Source organism: Telopea speciosissima, chromosome 2 (genome assembly GCF_018873765.1).
Source record: "Telopea speciosissima isolate NSW1024214 ecotype Mountain lineage chromosome 2, Tspe_v1, whole genome shotgun sequence".
NCBI lineage: Eukaryota > Viridiplantae > Streptophyta > Magnoliopsida > Proteales > Proteaceae > Telopea > Telopea speciosissima.
In genome coordinates, this window is record NC_057917.1 from 72,417,868 (window position 1) to 72,442,802 (window position 24,935).

A 24,935-nucleotide genomic window follows, 5' to 3' on the forward strand; every position below is an offset into this window, starting at 1 on the left:
AATTGGGCATTTTTATTTATTTATTGCTAATAGTATAGCTCTGAAATCTGAACATATAACCAATTTGGCTGCTCATTTAGTTGGTTGCGTTTATTTACGTTCAAAGACTACGACAGTGTTGGGTTCATATTTGGCAAGGAGGAAGAGAACCCTTGATTTGATTAATCAATGCATTTTCCATGAAGTGAAAGTAAAGTGAGCTATTTGTGAGAACCGAAATAGTTGAAAGGATATTCGTTCCCTACAAGCAATGCTATAGAATATCAAATGTCTAAAGTTTAGGAGGTTTGTCAATACTGGCAAAGATTTTCTTTATTTTTTATTTTTATTCCAGTGGCTTATGGGCACCGATGAAAAGTTGGATGATATGTGCCCGGAATTACTGACCAAGAAAAGGTTTGGTTTCAAGACATTAATCCTTGAGACCCTGTTGATGTTGATGTTATCGTGCATGACGTTATCGTCATATTTTTTATAACCTTGAGTTCCCCCATTTCCCCTCCCTTTTCTATGGTTGAATTGTTAATTTAATTGTACAAGATTGGGAATATAATCTTGCAAATTGATCCTTAAAGAAACAAGGTCCAGCAAAGCTTAGAAGTTTGTTTGTGCAATGTTCTCAAAGTGGCAATTGAGGTGGCCAATAATTCTGCTGAGTAGGGTATTGGCTATTGGTATGGAATTACTTTTCTCCCATGGTGCACTTATTCAGTGGTTCCATTCATTTATTTTCCCTTCCCGTCCCCCTTCTTTTAGAACTAAGATTACTGCCAGATTTTTCATTATCCTTTTAATTGCACTTATTGTTACTGAATCTGTTGGACTATTTTTTTCCATTTATAAATTAAAATACTCAGCTTGTTTTTATGCAGCTATTCAATATGCTGGAGCAGACTAACATCTTGTCTGGTTTATGCGTGAAAACCGTATCCATTCAACAACAGCCCAATGAGGGTTATCCTTCAGTAAAATATTATTGATCTTCATGTAACTGACAATATCATCTTCAGTTTTCTTTCTAAGTTCTAGAACTTTGTGGATATTGTCATGTCTGATTCAAAATCAAGCCGTAATGATGGTGGTAATAAGACTACAGGTCGAAATATTCCCTCGTGGATGGCCTCTGGAGGTCATGGGAATAAATCCCATGGTAAGAAGCCAGCTGATGTTAATATCAAAGGGAAAGATAACGACCTTAAGAACTCAAAGGAGACCAGGTGCAGTGACAAGTCAGCAAATGGGGGTGAAGCTACTTCCAGTACTATGAACTTCTCAAAACTTATGGTACTCAGGAGATTATAGCTTTAAGAAATAATTTCCTTACTTGGAGCTGCAATATTGTATTCTGTCTGTTATTTCTTGCTATCTTTGTTAGTAGACAGGGTTTAAATTAGATTTTTCTTTGTGCAGGAAGGGGTTGTCTTTGTGTTGTCAGGGTTTGTTAATCCTGAGCGCAGCATATTGCGATCACAAGCATTGGAGATGGGAGCAGAATATCAGCCTGACTGGAACTCAAGTTGCACCCTTCTTGTTTGTGCTTTTCCTAATACTCCAAAGTTTCAACAAGTTGAGGCAGATTGTGGAACTATTGTTTCAAAGGTTATATTTTTGGTTTTCAATTGTTATCTTCTGATAGGTTTGAATACAATACAAGGGTTTCTAGAGAGGTTTTCTCTTCATTCTAATGGGATAGGCTACTCAAAGCTGGTCAATGTTCATAAGGAGGATAGATGATCGACTCATTTGCTTACCATTTGGCAAAGACAGGCTGCTTTTTAAATTCTTAGCACTCATATAGGTGGCACTTGGCTCCAGGGCTTAGCCTCCTAGTCTATTTGCTATCTTCTTCGTCTTTTCGAACTTACTTTTTGGCAACTTCGGGCTGGAAATACTAGCTATATATCTGATTGGTTAAATTTTGTTTGCCCCAGGATTGGATTTCAGAGTGTTATAACCAGAAAAAGCTTGTTGCGATTGAAAGATACCTCATGTATCCTGGAAAACCATGGCGAAGGAATACTGCATGCCCTGGGTCTGGCAAAGGTAATATAAATTTAAATAACATCTGTGTTTGTTTCCCCATATGACCTGCACTGGGGAAAAGGATGTGGATACCATTTTCCCACATAATGCACAAACTTATATTTTGTTCCTGTAGAAATTGAAAGTTGTGCTTTTAGGTGTAGGATGAGAGATGTTGCTTGGAAGGTTGAGCTGACATGTGTATTTGGAAAGAGTCCTGAAGTTTATAAAAATATTTGAGCATTTCAAACCCTAGGATAAAAAAGGAGTTGCAGGGAAAAAATCATCATGGTCTTTATGCTCCAAAATGAAGGTTCTGACTATTTGAAACCACAGTAGTTTGTTTATGTTGAAATGATTGTGCTTTTCAAGCACAAATGCTGAAGTGCCTGCAGTGAGAGGATCAATAAAGTAAGATGAAAAATGTATCAATAAAGTAAGATGAAAGATGTATCTAGATTTTGTAAGCATGAATTATCAGGATATTAACCAGGCATAAATAGTTATTCTGTGGTTGGGGGATACTTTTCTATGATGGCCAATGTTCTGAGAGGACCCATAAATGTGGTTCGGTCCTGATCATGTGTTCAATTGTTGATACAATTTGATGTTGTGGTAGTGGTAAAGCATGGGTCTGATGAAACTTTGGATGGTACAGTGTTCAACTTTAATGCTTAGCAATCAAAGTTCTGTTCAGTCAATGGTTCAACCATACTGGTCACTGGTTCTACTGTCTGGTTAAAAAATTATGTTGACTAAGTCAACTTGTTATAGTGGATCTGTTCACTCTAAGGAATGGCCATGGGTTGACCAGTTTAACTGGTCAGGCTGTATGGGGTCTCAGAGTATTGGTGATGACTTATGATAATGTTTGATAGACATAAGAGACGCTATGGTTTCATTAGACAGAATTGATATAATTACTGTAGTCCAGCGGGCTGGCATTTAAATCTTCCTAGTTTTCTGACGCAAGCCAGGGTTCCAAAACCTTAGTTTTGGGCCCTTTCATATGGGGAAAAAATCCCAAATATAAAGTGGGCGGCAATTCTGCAATTATTCTGAAGTTCAGAATCGTTTATGAAGGAATAAACAGATTCGGGGATAAGATGGGCCATAAATTTAGAGGGGAAGTCGCTTTGGAACTATAGAGAAGTATGGGGTAAAACAAAATGAAACTTTATAAAGAAGGGCTTTGTGTAATAAAAAAAAAATAAAACCTTGTTACCATCAACCTCATGACACCTCAGTAATGGTGGTAAACCTGAGTCCAAGGTTCTAAAACTCTGTCTCGACCAGGTTGAGTTTTCCGAGATCTCAGACAGTGTATTTTTTTTTTTAATGTTTCAGAATTATGTTTCGGAGGGCATATGGCCATAGTTGGCTCTGAAACTTTAAGGTAAGCTTGTTTTAGGCTTAATAAACATATTTAAAGGTTCAAATTGAAAGAAAAAAACACATACACACACACACACCCAATTTGGTGTTTTGGATTTGCACCCTTGGTTGGCAGTAAAGGCCGCACCCTTAATGTAATATTGCCTATTCTACACATTGTTTGAATGATATGAGATATAATTGGCATGTAAAACAAGTAAATTATGCACATAATATTGAATAATTATTTAACAAATAGTTAGAGACTTAAAGTTTCTACTACAAACCACAAGATACAATGAAGTGTTCACAATGCATATTACATAGACACCCAACCTAAGTACAATGAATAATACATAAGTCATAGACACCTTACTACCCTAGTCTTCCACTTCTTAACTTCCAAGTCCCAACAATACAATACTATGACTCTATGAGTACTGAGGAGGTTGAGATTCTCGAAATATTCGAGATTTCACCGAGATTCTCGAAATATTCGAAATCTCGGTCAAGTATTTCGAGTTTTTACGTTTTTTTGTTTTGTATAATAAATCGTCTCGAGAAGCTTGAGTTTCTCGAATTTTCTGAGATCTTGGTGAGATTTTGAACTATGCCTGAGACTGATTCGAAAGAGAGATCTCTCTCAAACAACCGTGGATCAACCTGAGATTTTTGGTGATGGATCGCAACTCATAGTCTATTGATTTCAGTCGACAAGCAATCAAAACAGCTAAGAGTTGCTTTGTTTATGTCCGAAACTGAATCTGATGGTACCGTAATAAACCAGGTATGGGTATGAATTTGATCTCACAGGAGGAAGAATTCTTTGGGGATGAAATTCTAGGGATCAAGTCGCCAAACAGATGAGTATTCAAGGCGTTCTATCAATTTGTGCTGAACCCAGATATACCACTTGTAGTAGGAACGAAGGGGAATCAGCAACCAAAAGTAAGAGAAACACAAGGAATAGTCGAAATAACAAAGGAGAAGAAATGTAAGTAGAATAATAGAGGAGTAAGACAGACCTGGGAAGAAGAACCAGAATTGAATCAAGCAGAGGTGAGAAAAAGCAGGTAAAGAGAAAGATAACACTCAGCCAAGTCTTGCACAACAGCATTACTCAACGTAGGTAAATAATTCCAATCAATTCTGTTTCTTTTTCTGCAACAAGTAATTACATATATAGATTCTTAGAGTCGAAATCGATTCCGTCAAGGAAACTTAAAGTAGATGTAAGCAAGGAAACTAATTCAATCTCCTAATCGAAAGCAGCTTATTCTAATAAAATAAACTGCAAATTATAAAATAACCCATAAAAATTACCCTAACTGCCCTTGTTGAACTGACAACTGTGATCTGGTTCTTCTTGGGTCAGGTTGGTTCAGCCATGTGACTGCATTGTTTTCTATCTAGATTAACAGAATTCTAGGCATGACGTGACTGTGTTCGATGTCTGAATGAATGGATGTATGAAATTTCCTTTTGTTGTGGTTTTGACTTTCGAGTCATTGTACTGAAGTACATGGATGTGCATTATCTTTTTATGAAATTCACGAATGCTTGCAGATCAAGAAGCTACCCTACCTAGAAAAACTGAAAAGCAAGTTAAGAAAAGATCAAGTCCAAAGCAAAGTGCATCTCCCAAGGGCAAGGTCATGATCCTAATACTAATATATCATGTTGACGCCCCGTTTCATTTAATATATATACATATATATATCTGCTGATAGCAGGGTCCCCTCTCCCCCCCCCCCCCCGCGATTATCAAGGCCTGAAACATGTCTTGGTGTAAAATCTCTAAGAGGTTCCTTGGGAACAAGATTTTACTGTTTTTAAAGTGGTAGAATTTACTTCTGCTGATCTGTTCCTTCGTTGTTAACAAGCAGGGAGGAGCTCCTAATTCAGCTCAAGATCGCTTTTCCCCTTCTAATTTGAAAAAGTGGGCTACTGATGATTTGAATAAAACCATCTCATGGCTTGAAAGTCAAGAAGAAAGTGTAAGTTACCGTGTATTGGTCTTATATTGCTGCACTGCTGTTTCCAGTTCATTCATAATGCCAAACTACCATTTTACCACTTGACAACCATATCAATTATTGGCATTTAACTTACTGGATTGGTTACCTTCCAACTTCTCTATAGGAATGTCTTATCGGGGTTTATGAGGTTTCTTGTACCTCGTTGCTTCCAATGTTTCTGATGTAGATCTTCATGCTATTTCCATAAAAGAGCTTTATTGTCTGATATTTCTTTCCAAGAGGAGTGCGTTGATAATAGAGGATGTTGAAAGCTGCTACTCTCTAATGATAATTTGTATAACTTAAAATTTGGAATGTGTCACATGCACAGTTGCTCAGTTGGAGTGTTCATGATTGTGGTCCACGATTTTTTCCATGGTTAAGATCTAAGTCCCTCTTTTTGTTCTTTTTACAGCCAGAGCCTAGTGAAGTGAAGAAAATAGCTGCAGAAGGGATACTCACCTGTTTACAGGATTCTATAGAAGCTCTTGAGCAAAAAAAGGTGTGCTTTTCTTTCAGATATCCATTCTATTCTAAAGGGTACAATTTGTGCTGGTTGAGGGTCTTTTTTGGTGTTTGTCACCATGACACCTTCGGTTGGGTACTAAAGGAAATTGGGCTCCTGCTTCCAAGTTGCATGTTACTACTACTGTGCAGCTTCCATGTGCATACGTGCATATTGTTAATTTCCATTTAATCATTAGATATTGTTTCTACTAGGTTCCTGGCATATTAAGTTTCTTGTTTCCTAGCCCAAAGCTTAAACTAATTAGAACAGTGTCCTGGGAAGTGGGAACTAGCCTGGCCTCACTGGTGGAACCATTCCACCATGTTACCTGTTCCTTATAATCGGTGGATCAACTACAAGACACGATTTAGATTTAAACCTTTGGACTAGGTCAATGAACCATCCAACCTGGCTATTAGGAGGGCCTGGTAGTTGCTGAGTTGCATGGTACATCGTGCATCTGTACCACAGTGTAACCCTGCTGAGTTGCATGGTACATCATACATCTGTAGCACAATGCAACCCAATGGTTGGCCATACGCAATGAGTGTCATATTTTCATAAATTGACTTATCTCAGTCCAGCCCATTTTGACGCAGCCATCCTAGAGTATGAACAACAACAAGGGAAGCAACCCTGTTTACAGGTTGATTGGCAGGCCAACTTTCAGAAGATTGAGTTATACATACCTTGGGGTCTGTTCCTATATGGAATTTGAGTTAAAAATGGACAAAACATAACACATTAATCTATTGTATTGATCAGAATGGATCTTTTGCTCCTTTTCATTCTTAATGTAAAAAAAAAAAGGGCGTACCTAGTGCACGAGGCTCCCGCCACTGCGGGGTCTGGGAAGGGTCATAATGTATGCAAACTTACCCCTGCTTTCGCAAAGAGGCTGTTTCTAAATGTAAAAAAGAAATAATAAAAAATATTAAGAAGAAACCAGAAGTACTTGGCAGTTTCCTTGCATAGGGAGGGGGTATAGCTACAGTTCTGTAGGTCATAAGGATAAGGGATCTGCCCACAGTTGGCTTAATTGAAGGTCATCTATCGGATCTAGAAGAACCATTTTAGCCAGCCAGGAAAATGAAATGATGAATATCCCAATCCATCATATTATTTGAATGGGAAAGGAAATGTTGGTCCAGCCCCACTGCCATTTGTGCTTGAGAAGCGTGCTAGGATGGTGCACTTTAATTTGGTGAGTATAAGGTGTTGTCTTCTTGTTTATACAAATGTCACAGATAACTGCAATACTAAAACCATTGATCCCCTCCCCCTTCTTCCCCCCCCCCCCTCTTTTCTGGTAACCGAACTGTTGTCCACTTCGTTTTGCTAAAGATAATATTTATCACACTTGTTCCAGTTTAATGTGAAGTGAACTTGAATGTAGGATATCCGGCAAGTGACAGAGGATTGGAAATTTGTTCCTCATGTGGTCGAAGAATTGGCAGGACTCGAAAGTGCAAGAAGTGGCAGTGAATCACTCTCAAAGGAAGATCTTTATCAACAGGCTATGATATGCAAAAGCATTTATATGATGGCATATGACAGTTTAGAAGCCCAGCCTGTCCAAAAGAGTAAGAAACCTAAGACTGGTAAAGATCACAAGCAAGATGGTGATGAAACCGAAAACAAAGTCAATCATGCTGCATATGACAGTGATGATACAATCGAAATGACTGAAGAAGAGATAGACATTGCTTACAAAACTATAGCTTCTAAGCTCTCCAAATGTTAGTACGTTAGTACCTTCATGGGCATACACGCATGCCAATATCGCAGACTACCAGATGCTGTACAGAGACAAAAATGCAGAGGACAAATTTAAGGCAATTCTTTTGCACACATATGTAGAGATCAAATTGGTTGGGCTTTCTGAATTCCAAAGTAGCTGACAGGAATTATGTTTTCTCAAATACATACAGGACTGTGTAAATGACACTTCCATGGGTGTATTTAGAATTTGGCATCTTCTTTTAATTGCCCTTTGTTTTATTCCTGAAAGTTCTTCAAGTTAGGGGTATATAAGGATTTTCAAAAATAATTTGGAAGTGACTTATCATTATGTCATTATCAAAAGTTGTCATCGGTATGCATATTTTTTGAGTATACATGTGAAATAATATAATTTACCTTCATTGAAAATAAAGTTGTGTTATATTAAAAGGGCAAAAAAGTAAGATCACAAATTATTTGACACCGTAAGGAGTGTCAATAAGAAAATCCCAATAAATGGCATATTTTAGGTAGAAATATCTTATTAATGTTCTCAAGGACTGTTGGCAAGGATTTAAATGATTGGGATCGGTATTGGTCTTGGTCAATAGTAACACCGATAGACTCTATCTCTTGCCTTTATTTTTAGAAAAAATGGACTACTTTTTGGACCATTTTGCCCTCAATACGGACTGATACACTACCACCGTTTCAGTCTAGGTACTTGTACCAGTGGTCGATATGATACCGATACCTTGAACCATATGATTGTTGGACAAGGTAATCACAATTTGCCTAATTCAAATTTGGATGGCCAATCAAAAAATGATTGATAGACAAAAATTCTTGTGACTAGGATTCCAGGTTGGAGATAATCCTAATGGAAATAGTGATATTAAAATTGACACTTAAAACTTCATTCTCAATTGTACGAGAATTTTTATGAAAACGTTTCATTTGCTTCTCTTTCATAGAAGTTTCATTTTTCCTGAATGTATCCTAATTTTTCTTTTGATGATCGATTCAACCTCTAATAAAAAGATATACCTTGGTTATATTTCATCTCTTAGGAGGACTAATTGATAGACCCAACAGATGATGAATCAGATGATACTGCAAGAGGTTATGAATGAACAGATGGGCGCAGAGCTCTTAATTCTTATTTTCTGGTTGCCTTATAAGGTAGGAGTCAGTTCCCATTGGTAATGTGTCGGCGGCCTTTGCAGGTCGTTAGACTGACTGTTCCGAAATGGCATCAGGTTATTCCCAAGGCACTGGCTGGCATTGGACATAAGTATATACAGGCAGCAAATTGGAACCAGAACTGAACCAAAAGCGAAATTGGACCAAATAAGTCTAATCAAATCAAATAAATTCAGTTATGGAATGCAGGAACCGAATAGGACCAAAATGAACAGAGTTAGTTTGGTTGTCAATGTTCAGAACCGAATTGCATTTGGTTCGCACAGCCTTCCCTTGGACAGATTTGTATTCGGTTCAGTTTTGGTTCACACAGCATTCCCTTGGACCGAATTGAAATCGAATGGAATACCAGGACCTGAACCGATTGAGAAGCTTAATTAGATATGCATGATGGCCCACTAGTGACCTGATCTGATCTTTAGCTCAAAAGAGGGATACAAGCATAAAATAGTGTGAGCTATCAGCCATGCGCAAGGCCTTGCTGACACTCACAAAATCATGCATAGGGTCATGCGGCCACGCCTGCAACCATGTATAGGGTCATGCACCCATGCCCACAATCTTGCACTGGGCTATGTGGGCACGCACATAATTATGCACAGGGTCATAAGGGTCTAAATTCAAGCCTTAAATGTACCATTATTTAACAAATTTCAAATTTAATTAATAAAATGGATTTCCAAAACAGCAAACCGAGATTTAATATTTCCATCAGAAGAAAACAAGGTTCAGTAGAAGAAACCAACAGTTTGTCCTTAGAAAATGGATAGATTGAAATGATATTTTCTTTCCATAATACAAACCCATACCCCAAAGAAGGAAACAAAAAAGAATGACCAGAAAGATATTATGGAACTGTGAATTGTACTAATACATTCACTTAATAGGATTATTTGGGTTACAAAAATGTCTCTGCCATGTCTAGATCATCCAAAATTTTGGACTTCACCTCCTCGGATAGAGATGCTGATGGACCTGCCTTTGAGTAGAAGCTGGCCAGCGATCTAATTGCTTTCTCAAGAACAACATAAGATTCCTACAACCGCTCAACCACATCAAAGATTTGATGAGAGACTCAAACTGTATAGCTCCATATGCATGTCAAACATTTCCAATATATTCAAGTAGGATCAACACAATTCCATTGGGAATATCTGGCTTTTCGGTAATGAAACTTCTTCATATTGAGACTTTTTAAGTGCTTTGAGGTACCCAATGTTGAGATGTAGTTGCCTAAGCCTGGCTGGACCAGAATGATCTTCTTTGGAGGCCTAAGCCAAGATGCAACCGGCCCAACCTGGTCTTGTGGTCTAAGGGAGGCTGATAGCTTACATAGGATGCAATATTTTAATTTATTTTATTTTTACTAGGATGGGTTGATTACGTAGGAATTATTTTGGTAGTTTCTATATTTGATATATTGCCTAGATTGTTTTGTTTCCATTTTATTTGAGTTTCTATTATCATGTAAGGGTGTTTTTCTTTATATTGATGTAGAATGAAGTGAAAGAGTTTTTGAGTTGCTACTGTGTTATGGCTGTGGCATGAGAAACTTCTCTCTCTCTCTCTCTCTCTCTCTCCCCTCCATTTTTTTTTTCTTCTTCCTTTCTCCTCTTGGTACGATTTCCAATCATCTTTCTTTGTTCCTCTTCTTCCTACCTGCTCTCTTTACTATTTATCCTGTTCTACCCCTTCTAATGTAGTATTGTATTTGAAAGAATCGAAACAGTAGCCAATAGACAAGATCTTTAAATCAAAGAATAACTCCCAGTAGATCTAGGAGAATCGTATTTAGGTAATAACTAATAAATCTGTAAACAAGAACAGAAAATAGGGTAATTGATTCACACTGAAATCTGTTATGAACTAGTGATTAAATCAGTATAATGATGAGAAAACAACAATAACCGAAATAGGGGTAAAATAGTAATTTACCAAGGAAGTCATAATTCAGGAATTAGGGTTTGCAGTGGTCAATCGATTAAAAATGACATAAGCAGTAGCTTAAATCTCAGAATCGATTTAACAAGATAGGTTAAAATAGTAGCTAAAATGGAAGGTAGGGGCAGAATGGAAAAAACAGAAACATTTCAAGATCAGATAGTCAGAATTAGGTCAAACTCATATTGAGATCACCATTAGGGTTCCAAAACAGATGGTCAAAATACTGAAGGATTCTAATGGCTAGATTGCTTAATCTCAAAAAAACATGCAACATATAAATTCTAGGTAGAACAAGAATTTGCAGAAAAATTCAAGGTCTGAACTTACTTGTTAACGGCAGAAATTCAGAAGATAGATTCAATAAAACCAGTATACGAATAGCAGCACAAGAACATTACCAATAGAGCAATCCACCCGAGCTTCAAACCGTAAGGTGTTTGATTGAATCAAATATCAATCTACCTTGGTCACACATAAGGGTTGTCTTGATCAAACACAAGAGACTTCTTCACAGCATGAAGAGAAGAGCAGCATAAGCTTTTCATTAATCAATTTTCGTGTACAATGTTGGGCCCCCTTAACAACTTTATATAGAAAACTCTAAAATAGACACAAAAACTAAAAAGAAAAGGCCTAACCCAATCCTTAACTAATAAGGCAACCTAATTTGACTAGGAAACTAACTCAAAACATAGTCAAACTTGAAGTCCTAACATGCCTATGACTTTAAGTGACAATGGAATAACTAGAGACAGAGACTTAAAGTTGGATTGGGAAACTCATAACTGAACTCAGCTAAACATAGCCTATGCTGATGTGAATTCCACTAACTCAAAACAACTTAAAAGTAAACTAAGTATAAGAAACCAAGTCCTAATAAAGGAAACCCTGTATGCAATCTTAGTAAAATGTTTTAGGCTCATGAAAGTGGTATACTACATTAAAACCCAATGGACCATAGGCCCAACATGTATAGAACCCAACCCTAGACTTATTCCTAATAAAACAAGCCCATTTCGATGATGAATCTGCATCATCTTCCTTGCTGCTACCGAGACATTAGAATTGGGAAAGATTTTCTCAATCTCCCTCATTCCTTCTTTCTCTTTAATATTTTCAGCATGGGCGTATCCTACAAAGGCAACCCTAGCCCTAATTTATTTGGCCCTGAAACCATCCCTGCTGCGTGACCCAATCCTCTGATGCAGGTGCAGAAAGTAAAGAAAATTTCACCCCAAAAAAACCAAGTGAAGAAAAAGATGTGTTACGACTTTCCTTAATAATAAATAATTCAGTGCTGGAAACAAGTCTAGTTTTAACCATTTAGTACATAATTATCATCAAGTTTCAAAAGATAATGGTTTCTGATTTCTTTTATGATTTTTTTGCTCATTCAAATGTGATAAAGTTTATGAGGAGTTTTTCTAAAAAGTCTATCTAGTTGTCATTTCTTTATCAACTCAAGATATTTATTGACTTCGCTCATCTGGTTCTTAAATTAAAAATGGAAGATCATTATGTTCTTGTTAAATGGGATCATGTGGGACTACTTGTTGGATTAGCATCATCGGCAACAAAAGGGGTTTCATGGACTAGATTGGGCTCAGTTCTGCAATGATATCTAGCATATGTGAAGTAGATTCAAACAGAGTAGTTGATAAATGATGGTAGAAAAGGGGCTTGGAGATGATTCAGACCTAATGATATCTGGTTTAGCTATTGTGGCCACAGTTATTACTTATTTAACACTTATGAGTTACCCTTTCTAAACTTTCACACTAGTCCACAAGTTCAAAACCACAAGCGCCGATTCCAGTAGTGTCATTTTTCTGCCTATTTCTAAGCAGATAGAAAGCCAAACTAAGTAGGGACTTACCTCTGTCACCACTTGTTGTTGACCCCTCCAATTATTTAAATACTCTCTGATCGATTCCTTTGCAGCATCTGCAGTCCTTCTAAATTTGGTAATATCCTTGGGGTCTTCCTTCAATGACTCACGAAGAGTTTTCACAACTTCTCTAGCTGACTTCAAGTAGGCCTTCGGCAATACCTTCCCAGACTTTGTTTTTTCATTAGGATCAAACAAGGATTGAATAGCCCCAACAATGCCATTAGTTCCGTCATCCTCTTGATCTTTCAGGTCCTTTTCCTCTGCTCTTGCTAATGGTGGTGTTAAAGCAACATTATGGGTCAAAATGGCAACCAAAGAAGCTCCATTACATATGAGAACAGGCCTTCTACGAAACAAGGTCTCTTGAGAAGATGGAACTAAATGGTTTCCAGCCCGCAATTTATCTGCTCCATTGAAGCTAAAAAGTCAACAAAAATGGCAGATATAGCTCACCATTAGTAGTGTCACCTAGTTTGGAGTACATGAAGTCACCAGGCTTGGCTCTGTCACCATGTAGCTGAAAACATTGAGGCTCTGTCTGGTTACAATTGAAGGGAAAGGAAGTGAAGTTCATTTCAAAATGAAGAAGGAAAGTTTTGTAATCATGATTATATGACCTACTTAAATCTTTGACATTTTTGGTAATTATAGTTTTGAGATCTAATCTTTATTTTCCTTTTGAAATCAAAGGGACTTGGTTAGTAAAATTTAGTAATCAAATTTTGAATGTTTTGGAGTTAGTTACACAATCGTGTTAGGTAATGATTACAAAAGTTCCCATTTCAGTATTTGATGTGATGTCACTTCCCTTTCCTTTATTTCCCTTGCAACAAACAGAGCCTGAATGATCTCACCATGTAAATTGTAAGAGGAGACCAGCCAAAATGCTAGATATGATTATAACCATCTTATCTATATCATGTTCTTTCAATGACGAGCTAAAGTGTAGTGGTTAGTGAACAGGTGCCCCTGGGGGTTGGGGGGGGGGGAAGGAGGAACCAAAAAAAGAAAGAAAGAAAGAAAGAATACCAGTAGGATGGACAGAAAAAATAAATAAACAAGAACGAATTGCTTCATTTTACATTGTTCATAATAATCTTCAGAAGTTTTTAAATTTACATAAATTATCAGGCAAAGGATAGGCTATTTTCACCATTTCCCACGTGAAGCAACAACATGGTGAATTTATGGGGTACAGAGTATTCTCTGTTGTTGAACCTATAAACAAAATTTCCATCTGCATGAGAGGAACAAATGTTGTAAAAAGAATGAAATAGGAAAAACGTTACTCACACTGTGGGCGAGGTTTTGGAGTTTTCTCAATTGAGTTGGAAAATAAAGGGCAGAATTTCTTTACTGCAAAAACAGTCATCCTGATTGTTAAAACTAGATACGCTCCAGAGACTATGTTCAGTCTGAACTCCAAAATGTCACCAAACTCTGCCCTGCTGCTACTCCCATAAGCATTGAAATCACTTGCATGACATATAGATAATTTCAGATTAAAGAGAGGTGGTGGAGACTGGAGACAGAAAAGAAATATTTCATTTCCATCCACAACTTACTAATAGGGATTTCTCAGTAGGGGTTGGACAAAGGGAAAATGCTTAACTTCAATGCCTTGAACTCATGTCACTAAAATCAAAAGCATTCTAGTCAATATATGTATGCACAGAACTTCAGATATGGAACCATGATGACAGAATTAGCTTTTACCTTTATCTTCTTTTTTTACCCCTCCTCACGTGTTAAATAAATGAAAGAATTAGGAGGTGGTAGAAAGAAGAAACTGCTATCAGAGTATCCCAGTAACATTAAGAATATGAATAAGAATAAGAGGATGTTTTCAAATTATAAGACTCTTATTAAATTGATAAGGTATTATCACAGTACATGTGAGAGACTGAATAAAAGTACGGATGCTTTATGCAAGTAGAGAGATTGATTTAGTGGCCAAAAAAATAAGAAATAAAAAAAATTGAAATATATATTATTGGATTTTATGTGTATCTAAGATTCAAAATCTCTCTTTTTGTTTTTTCCTTTCTTTCTTGTTAGTGCACTTGTAGAGTTGTTCAATAAGCTATGTAGCAAAATTAGTTGTGGAACAAAAACTACGAAACTTTCTTTAGTCCCACATTGCTCACAAACAAGAGTGGGGACTAGATTATAAGTATTAATGGGACTTATAAGGGGTGTGCATTCAAAAGGAGAGTATCCCTCCTTGGGGATGTCTGGGTTGGGTCCGGGGTGCCTTTTCACCCACATGCGCACCGAGCCGGGTCAGGTGTGGGTGTGGTACAGTCAACCTAATTTTTTTATACATTAGATTGTCTGAAATTTTAGAGTTTTTTAACAACATATATTGTGTGTGCACTGTTACTGTTTCCTTCTTACTCAGAACTCTTGCAATCTGTCCTTTATTCTAAGTGTTTAAGTGTCTGTGTATCAATGTTTCAGTGTATTTGTACCAGTATTCTGAGTGTATAATGAGTATAGCTTTTCGGCTCCGTGTAATCACATTTAGAGGTTTATCTTATGTGATTAGCATAGTTTTCAAGACGTCCAGGCGCCTTTCTCTCGCCTTGATCCGCCTAGGCACCTTGACAATTATGGTGATTAGGGAGTTGTTTTATCTTGGAGGTATAAACGCATTGTCAACCCAATTTGCGCATTTTGAGGCGTTTAAAGACCTTAACGACAATATTGTTCTGAATTGACTCAACTCACTGTCATCATCTTCAACACAACAGGAGAACATACTTTGGTGCTGTCCATTTCTACATCAACCAGTACAAAGAAATTTCGGCTATACGCTACTGCAACTCAACAACAGATAAGTCTTATATCTATTGCCATTATATTACTCTACAACACATATTCATCAGAAAAAACATATAAAGTGTTCTGTGGAGAAATTACAGAATACTCTATCTGCAGGAATCAATCCGAACTGTAAAGAAACAGAGCTGAGGCTGAGGCCATCTATTGAAATGGCCACATCACAAATTTCATGTTGCTCTAACAATCCTAGCTGGAAGGTCAATGTGTTGGGGTTGGAAAAACAACTTTTCCAACTTTCTATTTGCGATGTGAGCAACACAAGAAAAGGGTATGTGCAAGATCAACAAAACACTTACAAAAAAAAACCAAGCACATACACAAAGAAGAGGTGGTTCGGCAAAACCGCTTACGTCCACGAAGTGAGATCCAATTCCCACTATGAATCAAAAGAAGAGAAAATAGTACAACCCTTGCGATTTGATAACCAAAACCATGCATCCATGTACACCCTTCTCTCATCTCCCATTCACTCTCCATCTTTACCCTGGCTCCTTGCTTTGTCCTTGAACACATGTTGCATCCACATTGTACCTCTTGAACTTCACTTGGATCCTCACATCTTAGCTCCTCACTTGGATCAATACTATTCTCTTTGGTAGACACCTCTATCCTTTTATAGGACTCCTTCTCTACCTCATTGTTTTATCTCTCGTTAGAGAAAACCCATTAACTCTCTCTACCCATACCTTGTTGGGCAATATTTCACTCTCTCTCTTTTTTTAAAAAAACTAATAACTCTCTCTCTCTCCTCCAAGATGTCGGTTGGGAGTCTCCTCCTTGTTTAATGTCTCCAACCACTTCTACTCCTTCGGAAGACCCAATCTTGTCGAAGACTCCACTCTTTCACTTACTTGGAAGACTCTACCTTCTTGAACACTTCACCTCCATGGAAAACTTCACCTTGAAAGCCTCTACCTCCCAATGAAATGGACAACTCAAACTAGACAATTGAACCAACCCATTATCTGTCTAGATAAAAGTCGCCAAGCCCAACACAATGCGCCTCTAACATTTTAGAAATTTTGATTTTGTGTTCATGTGAGTTTCAATTTCAAGTTTTCAACTTGTTCAGGAGATAACTGTCCTACGAGAAGTGAGCTTTGTCAGAACTCACTAAAATTGAGAGAGAGAGACTTCTTATCCAGCTATTGAGAATGATTAAATATTAAAAATAATAACAAAATTAAAACAACAGAATTTTCAGTGTAGATCGAGCAGAAACCAGAGAAGAATAGTAACAAAACCCTCATTATTATCAATATTTGATGCCGACTTTTAATAGTTTACCTTTGCTTCGTTTAAAAAGAGGGTTTTACAAATCGCTGCCTCACGGACCTCAAAGTCGCCCAACAATGGCTTCTCGGTTTCTCCAATCTTATCCAGGTCGCCGTAAACTCGGTGCATACGAGTTGGCACTAGGCAGTTGGCACCAAGTCACTAGAAACAAAGGGCCCAAACGTCTGGAGAGGAAGTACCCAACGGTCCATTGTGGGCAACAAGAAATATCCCTATAACCCCACGAGGCCCAATGTCCCAGAGTCAGATAGAACAAACCATTTAAAGGTAGCTCGGCCCGTCGGCCCCTCGGCCCTTGAATTGACCACCAGCAATGTACTGAGCCCTTCCCATGGTTGCCTTATCGTTATAGCATGGTTGCTCATTCCATGTGAAAAGATACCTCTGTTCCCTTTTTTAAGGAGGAGAGAGATAGACACATGAGAGTGCTGGCGTAGGGCCCTAGGCCACACTCCTGTACAAAAAACTGAAAATTTTATTTTTGAGCTGATGTTCTCAGTGCCGCAACGCAATCTGCGCCTAGACACATGGGTTTGCCATTTAGGGGGTAGGGTAGTCATTTTGCCCACCCATTGTGTCTGGGTGCAGCCTGCACCAGAGAATATTTGGCCTTTGTTTTTATTTTAGCTTATTAATTACTCCCTTAAAGTCAATTTTTTAAGGGAAAAAGTTCTCCGTCCGGGAGTGTGGCCTACGCCACCACTTCCATGAGTCTATCTCTCTTCTTTTCATGTGAAAAGACACATCTGCCCCCTTATTTTAAGGAGGAGAGAGATAGACACATGAGAGTGTTGGTGTAGGCCACACTCCCGTACAGAAAACTGCTTCCCATTTTTTAATTATGATGATGATTCTCATATAATGACTAACCCTTGATCACATTGCATTAAAGTCAATTTTTTAATTATTTGCTTAAAAATTCCATAAAACATGTTGGGAGGTCTCTTGATTCTTTTTTTTTTTTTTTTTGTTTGGGGGAGGGGAATGATTCCTATTGTTTCGAATCTAAGAGGAGAGAAAATGGACCTTAGCTTTGTAAGTTTCTCCCATTCTTATTTTAGAGTTTTATCCCCCCTTAGTGAAAAGGCGGTCTCTCGACTCCAACCTACGACCACTAGGTCGCAATAGAGCAACATTATTGTATGTGATGTTTAAAGTTTATAATATATTTATTTTATAGTATAACTTAAATCTTAACTCTAACCCAACCTAACCCGTCCTAGATCAGTGTATCTCAGCTTAGGCCTCGGGCTAGGGACCGATTTGGGCCAACATGGCCAAATTTGCACCCCCTATTATTTAACCTAATATGTTATTCCTATGAGAAAGAGTACAAAGTCTATAACACGATGATTAAGACACTTATTTTGACACCAGAGTGTAGATGTTGAATAAGTGTGATTAGAAAATGCATGGATATTCTTTCTTTATTACTAAATTCTTTTAAGACACTGCTTCCTACAGGAAATGGGAGTGACTTGGCTGAGAGGGAGAGAGAGAAGTTCGGACATCGGACTCATATGTGATGTAGGGGAAATTAAGGAGAGAATAATATGTTAAGAGCCAATAACTTGTCCTAAAACTATAAGGGAAACTTCTTAGTCAGTAAAACCCTAATCCTAACAAGAATAGGATACTATGTTGCTTAAGTATATTTGTCCCCAAACCCCTCTCTCTCTGCTCAGCTCTATATATAATTATATAAATATATATAAACACAGTACAAGAACCGTACCTCACATCACTACCCGCTTGTTCAATCAGATAACATACAACAATATTAAGGTCGTTATGAACGATTTCAGTACTCCTTCTACTGATCAAAGTTCATTCATGATATATGAACGACACCAACTACTATGACTACTATGATTATCTACTTCTTCTGTTGCAGCTTTTCCCTGATGATCATGATCTTCTGCACCAGATTTATTACCTTCATTTTCAACCACTACAACAACAGTTATCGTTTTTTGAATCTGAAAACTCAAACATTAATGATGATGATGATGAGAGTGAACCTCCAGAGTATGATGATGAAAACCCTTCTTCAACAGGTCATTCAACTGCTCTTGTAGCTCCTTTAGCTCAGTTGGGGCCATCCTGTAAGGTGCCTTGGATACTGGGGCTGCACCAGGAATCAGATCTATCATGAACTCTGTCTCGCGATCTGGTGGCAACCGCGTTAGATCCTCAGGAAAGACATCTGGAAAGTCTTTCACCACGCACAACTCTTCCAAAGGCCTGCCTTTGGCTTCAGTGTCTATCACAGATGCTAGATAACACTGACATCCCTCTGCCAACAACTTCTGTACTTGGAGGGCAGAGATGATAACCTTCTTGGGTCTCTCCCGCCTAGTACCCATAAACACAAACTCTTCACCTTCAGCTGGTTTGAATAGAACCTTCCTCTCTGAACAGATTAGACTGGCTTTGTGAGTTGATAGCCAATCCATTCCCAAAATCACATCAAAGTCTTTCATATCCAGCAGTACTAAGCTTGCTTCGAGTCCGTGACCACCCACACATACCGGGCAAGGATCGTAAACCGAGTTAAGTTCAACCTTGCTACCCGTTGGTGTACTGACTATCAATTTCTGGGCCATTAGCTTTGGTTCAATGGACATCTTCTTAGCAAAACTAGGGGACACAAAAGAGTGTGATGCCCCCGAATCAAATAAAGCATAAGCAGGCTGAGAGCAAACAAGAACGACACCTGGCAAGCAACAGACAACCAATCATAGAAACAAAAGCTATTAATATGCACATCTTAAGAGTAGAGTGCATTACCTGTAATAACACTGGGATCGGCCTGGGCCTCTTCATTTGTCACAGAATACACCCGACCTTGAGATCTATGGGCCGGAGCAGGAAGAAGAGAATGCACAACTGCCTTGGCTTGGGGTGCCTTTTGTGTAGCTGCACCTGGAGGACCTATCATCCGAGGATGAGGACAGTCTCGAACCATATGCCCGGACTCCTTGCAATTGTAACATATAAGAGTCTGGGAACCATAGTGAGGAGTTGATGTAGGCCTGGGCGCTTGCACCACATCTGACCTCCGGGACTGGACCGGAAAAGCAGTAGTGTAGGATCCTCTCTTTTGGAATTTTGTGGATCCCCTAGGTTCGTGAGAGGTCATGGGTCTTTTACCAGCCTGAATGGCCCTATAATTCTCTCTCTGCTGGTCCTCAATCACCTTAGCGGCCTGGACCATCTCAGCATAAGTAGGGTACTTGTGTAGCACCACAGAAGTACTAATGCTAGGTCTAAGCCCCTTCTCAAACTTCCTAGCCTTCACATTCTCGGCCTTCATGTGTACCGGGGCGAAGTAAAACAGCTCCTCAAAAGCTTGCTGGTACTCAAGGACCGATTTGGATCCTTGAAAGAAGCTCATAAACTCAGACTCCTTCCTATCACGGAAGTTTTGAGGGAAGAAATTTTTGAAGAAGACTTCCTTGAATTGAGCCCAAGTTGCCTTTGGGTGAGTTGCCCAAAAATGGTCTTTAGAGGAGAGCCACCACGCATCAGAATCACCCCGGAGCTGGTAGGTAGCACACCGGATCTTGTCCGTGTCATTGCACTGTATCACTTCAAAGATCCTCTCAAGATCCCTTATAAATGTTGCCGGAAAAAGGAATCATGGGCCATCTTGTAGAAGGTTGGAGGACGATGTTTCTGAAATCTTTCCGATAGCCTAGCAGCATCCACCCAAGCCGGAGCCACCGCTTGGATCTGGAGGAGCCACGAAGTGGGAGGTAGAGTAGGTCTTGGCACCTCTTGTGTCAAAGGAATTCGCAGTAGCTTGAGCCGAGGAACACTAGGTACAGCAGAACCCAGGCGGTGGGGAGGATTGACTTGCACGGGAGGAGGCACTGGCTGCCTTTCCCTAACAAAGGCTTGGAACATAGCAGTCATGTTTTGCATAAATTGGCGCTGCTCTTGTTGCGCCTCCCTATGCTCTCGTTCCATGGATTGCAACCTATTGCTCAACAACGCGGCGACATCCGCATTATTACTAATTGGCGGTGCTACCGGTAGAACCGTATTCGAAGCCTCACCGGCCTCTTCCCTAGCAGGAGAACGGTTGGCATTTGACCGTGTATTAACCATGGTTCACACCTGGTTACAGTCAACACCCACAGTTATAGGCACAATAGCAATATTAAACAAACCAATCAAAAATCGATTTGCAAAGGTAAACACAGGTTACACGAGGGGTAAGGGTAGCAATAATGAGGGTAATAAGCATTAGAAACAAGTTGGTTAAGCAAAACAGGGTCAAAAAACCCTTTCTGGCCGGGTCGGATTTACGTGCGGTTTCACTAGGCTGCATCCGAGTGTAAAATCGAGATTCACAGGACCAAAGTCTGGTCTCGGGAAACCGCGGATTCACAGTCGGTTTCATAATTTTGCATCCGAGTGTAAAACCGCATGGCCCAAAAACAGAATTTCTAACTCGAAACTCTTTTTCAAAACCCAAATTCTTATTTCTAAACACACCCTACGCTCTGGAGAACCCAAAACCGCACTCGTTCTTGCTCCATTTCCCTTCTAGGTGGATTTTTGGCACTCCAACCCACTCTTCAATAGATCCGATCGAGTTCAGGTATGACCTCTTCCCTCTCTATCGATCTATCTCTTTCTCCCTTCGACTTCTCTTATGGAGAAACCCCAAAACCCATTTCGGGTTTACTAGGTTTGAGTTTTTTTCGTTTTCTCCTAGCTATATAGATGGATTTTTGTCCATCCTACCTTCGTTTCCCATCATATGCAACCTAGTTGAGGCATTTCCCCCAATTTTGCACCATCACCATGGGTTTGGGTTGGATTTTGGAGAAATCCCAAAACCCTAACCGAAAATTCTATTTCTTTTTTTTTTTTTTTTGCCCAAATTAAGTTCGGTTTTGGTAGGTAGGCTTGGTGTATGTAATTTGGGGTTGTCTCAAGCCATTACCTATTTACTTCTTGCAATTTGAACTCCAAGAACCACATCTGAATTTTTTTTATTTTTTATTTTTTTTAGAGTTTCAAGCATGCCTCATGATCGAATGCACCCCTTGTTTGCTTGCATTTATCATTTCATAAGAGGGCTTAATCCCAAGCATAACATGGCTATGTATAATTGTCCCTATGATTTAAAATCTTTGCACCATATCTGAATTTTCCTTTCTTATGATGTTCTAAGCATGATTACCACAAGTTAGCTCCATATATATTGCTTGAACTAAGTATTTGGTAAAAACTCATGTTCTAGGTATACTATGGCCATGTATGTATATTGTTTACTATGTCATTCAACTTCCAACCAAATTCTGAAAATTTTCCTCTTTGGATTTCTTAGTATATTACTTATCAATTCAGTCCAATTTTGTTTGAACTAATTGCTTGTATGATATAATGCTCTCCAAGCATAATGTGGCCATGTACATTTATCCTCTATGATTGCATCTACATGTTGGCCATGCATTAAGGTCTAGGTTCTAATTCCTTGTCTCTTTTCATTGTATCTCTGCTTAGGCCTTAATATCCAAGCATTGACTTAATATGTTTCTATATTCTCGGCCTTCTTTGGTTGCAGGTTAGGGAATCTAAATGGCTCCTAGAACAAGGCGTGCACGGGACGAACAAGCTGCCCCAGCTGCTTTGGATGCACTATGGTTCCAAGACCTAGAGAAACAGGAGATGTACCAAGACCACTTTCGCTTTAAGAGTATCTTGGAGGGGAGAGATGTGGTACTGGAAGACCTCAAGGCCTACAAAGTAGGGCCGAGATTTGAAGCACTAGGGTGGTCCAACCTCCTCAACCTTCCAGAGCCATTCTATCCCAAGCTCATTCGTCACTTCTACGCCAACCTGCACACCGAGAACCTAGGCACGCGAGATTACTGGATCATCTCTTATGTCAAGGAGTCACCATATCCTTCACAGGGGCACGGTTGGCGGTGCATCCTCAATGTAGCTATCCGGGAGAGAAGACCTCATCACGCACCATGGAAGAATCCCTACTCCTTTCTCAGGAGAGAGGCATACAGGGAATTATACAGGGAGCTTACACGTGGGGCATTCGAGAAGAAAGTGCCTGAGACTTCTTTTGCTAATTCTCCCAGGATATTGAGCCGGATTGTGCAAGACAACATCGTGCCTATAGCAGGTCACCGCACCATGCCTTCCATCTTCGTAGGCTATGTGGCCTATCACCTCTACAAAGGCATTCCCATCCGCCGCCCTACATTATCATGCGGACCATGGATCATGCGGGGCGAAATCCCAGGAGGAACTTAGATTTACCCTATGGGAGGTTGCTCACCACTATTTTCCAGCATTTTGGAGTTGACTTGAGTGAGGAGGATCAAGACTTAACCGAAGATCCACCTCTAGATCGTAATGCAGTGGCGAGGATGCGAATTGCGATGGATGCATATAGTGATGGGGAGCCATTGGTCCCAGCAGAGGGCCACGGCCCGAGCCTCAGTGCAGGAGCCTCCTCCTCGGCCATTTGTGCATGCGGCCTCTTCATCCGCCTTGCTCCTAGTGGGTCCGACATCGACAGGATTCTTGCAGCTCTGGGCCAGATGAGCACCAGCATGGCTCAGGGGTTTGAAGGAGTGAACACTAGGCTCGATGCATCAGACAGACGCATGGAGAGCTTTGAGCAGCAGATGGAGGACTTGCACTCCTACCTCCATGATGAGGGCACAGAGGATGAGCCCAGTAGTGATGATGAGATGGAGCAGTAGACCTCCTGTCCATTCCCACCATACTCTCTATGGACTCCTAGCTATTTATCTTACCATGTAGTAAATTTTTTTTTTTTCTTTTTCTTGGTTGTAAGAATTCGAAGTTTACAGTTCAGCTGAATTTTTTTGTAATCACTCCTTTGGCTTATGGAAATGTATTAACAGCTGAAATTAAGGAATATATCTATAATTATATACACATGTCTTTCCTTCCACTGTTGTGCCTATTATTTGCTATTGTCTTCGGCTTTCTCCCTAAACTAGTCTTCTCCCTAGCATTCACACACATTTCAATTATGCAGTGTTGGAAGCTTTTAACTTAGCAACCTATTGTGGAGAGTAAATCACAAATCCGCTAGACTGTGGCTGGTGCAGAGCATCTCGCTCTGATACCACGCTGTCACGCCCCTATTCCAGACAAGGAATATAATATCATATAAAGGGTGACTAGGACGACGCGTGTCATCCTACTAAACCGCCCGGATCACTGACACAGTGTCCCAACGCACAGTCATAACCAATATTAACACAATATAATATTAGAATGCAGAAAAGATGAATATTACATTCCAAGGATCAGTAGTATTGCGGAAGCGTATAAATCGAATAGTTACAAGATGTTCAAAACTAGATGATAAATACAGTAATTAGTTACATTTCCAATGACCATCTAATAACTATCAAAATGGTATTACAGTAAGTATTTCACCATAGGCCTTAGCCTCAAAAGTAATCAAAAAGGGATCGAGTCCCGAATATCCTCACAGCCCGTAGGCACAATCATCGCAAGGACACCCGTCGCCATGTTCCTCAAACACGGCCTCTGGTTCCTCCTCACCGATCTCATCGTATCCCGAGGGCTGAACTCCAAGTCCCGCGAGATATCCGTCACCTGCATCATAATCTAAAAAAGTGTGCGCACGAGGGGGTTAGCTCCACGAGCGGTGAGGGGATGGGGATGCACAAACACGCACCACATAGTCCAATGATGCATGCACATGTTAAGTCCATTTTTCCACCTAACAAACAACTAAGTCAATGGCATATGCTACTGTGACAACTCGGGAGACACTGTGGGTCACTTAACTTATCGCCACAATGAAACCTCAATTGTCACGTGGGACCTACGCCGATCGAAGCCTCCAAGACCACTCAGTGGCAGACCCCTGATAACCAATACTACCATGATGGCCTCTCCCACCTCCACGAATCCGGTGTGCGATTACCCAACACCTAAACCCCTGTTGGTAAGGGTCGTAGCATAAGGGTGTGAAATCCTAGCCACAATATACTACATGCAAGTCCTATCGTCCCGAGAGGTAATCCGGCGCATCAACTTTTCATCCGGTTTAGTGCCCGGTTACAAGACGCAC

General features: G+C 39.6%; 2 protein-coding genes across 5 annotated transcripts; one reads left to right on the forward strand and one right to left on the reverse strand.

Moving 5' to 3' along the window:
• Window positions 1-867: 867 nt before the first annotated feature.
• LOC122651264 (DNA-repair protein XRCC1) lies at window positions 868-18,764 on the forward strand. Of its 4 annotated transcripts, none has more exons than XM_043844580.1 (8): window positions 868-1,284; window positions 1,411-1,599; window positions 1,932-2,043; window positions 4,963-5,048; window positions 5,283-5,393; window positions 5,830-5,916; window positions 7,319-7,665; window positions 18,750-18,764. In XM_043844580.1, coding segments are annotated over exons 1-8 (1,170 nt in total). In that variant the 5' UTR covers window positions 868-1,047; the 3' UTR covers window positions 18,751-18,764. The 4 variants fall into 4 exon arrangements, with proteins under 4 accessions (XP_043700515.1, XP_043700516.1, XP_043700513.1 ...); XM_043844581.1 differs by having other exon boundaries at window positions 7,319-7,669; window positions 18,750-18,761; XM_043844578.1 differs by lacking the exon at window positions 18,750-18,764 and adding an exon at window positions 9,473-9,486 and having other exon boundaries at window positions 7,319-7,673.
• Window positions 9,674-16,961, reverse strand: LOC122651266 (photosystem II D1 precursor processing protein PSB27-H2, chloroplastic). The gene is made up of 4 exons (XM_043844584.1): window positions 16,814-16,961; window positions 13,976-14,158; window positions 12,668-13,086; window positions 9,674-9,883 (listed from the first exon to the last, which is right to left on the reverse strand). Exons 2-4 carry the CDS (start codon window positions 14,052-14,054, stop codon window positions 9,746-9,748), a joined length of 636 nt encoding a protein of 211 aa, XP_043700519.1. The 5' UTR covers window positions 14,055-14,158; window positions 16,814-16,961; the 3' UTR covers window positions 9,674-9,745.
• Window positions 18,765-24,935: the final 6,171 nt, after the last annotated feature.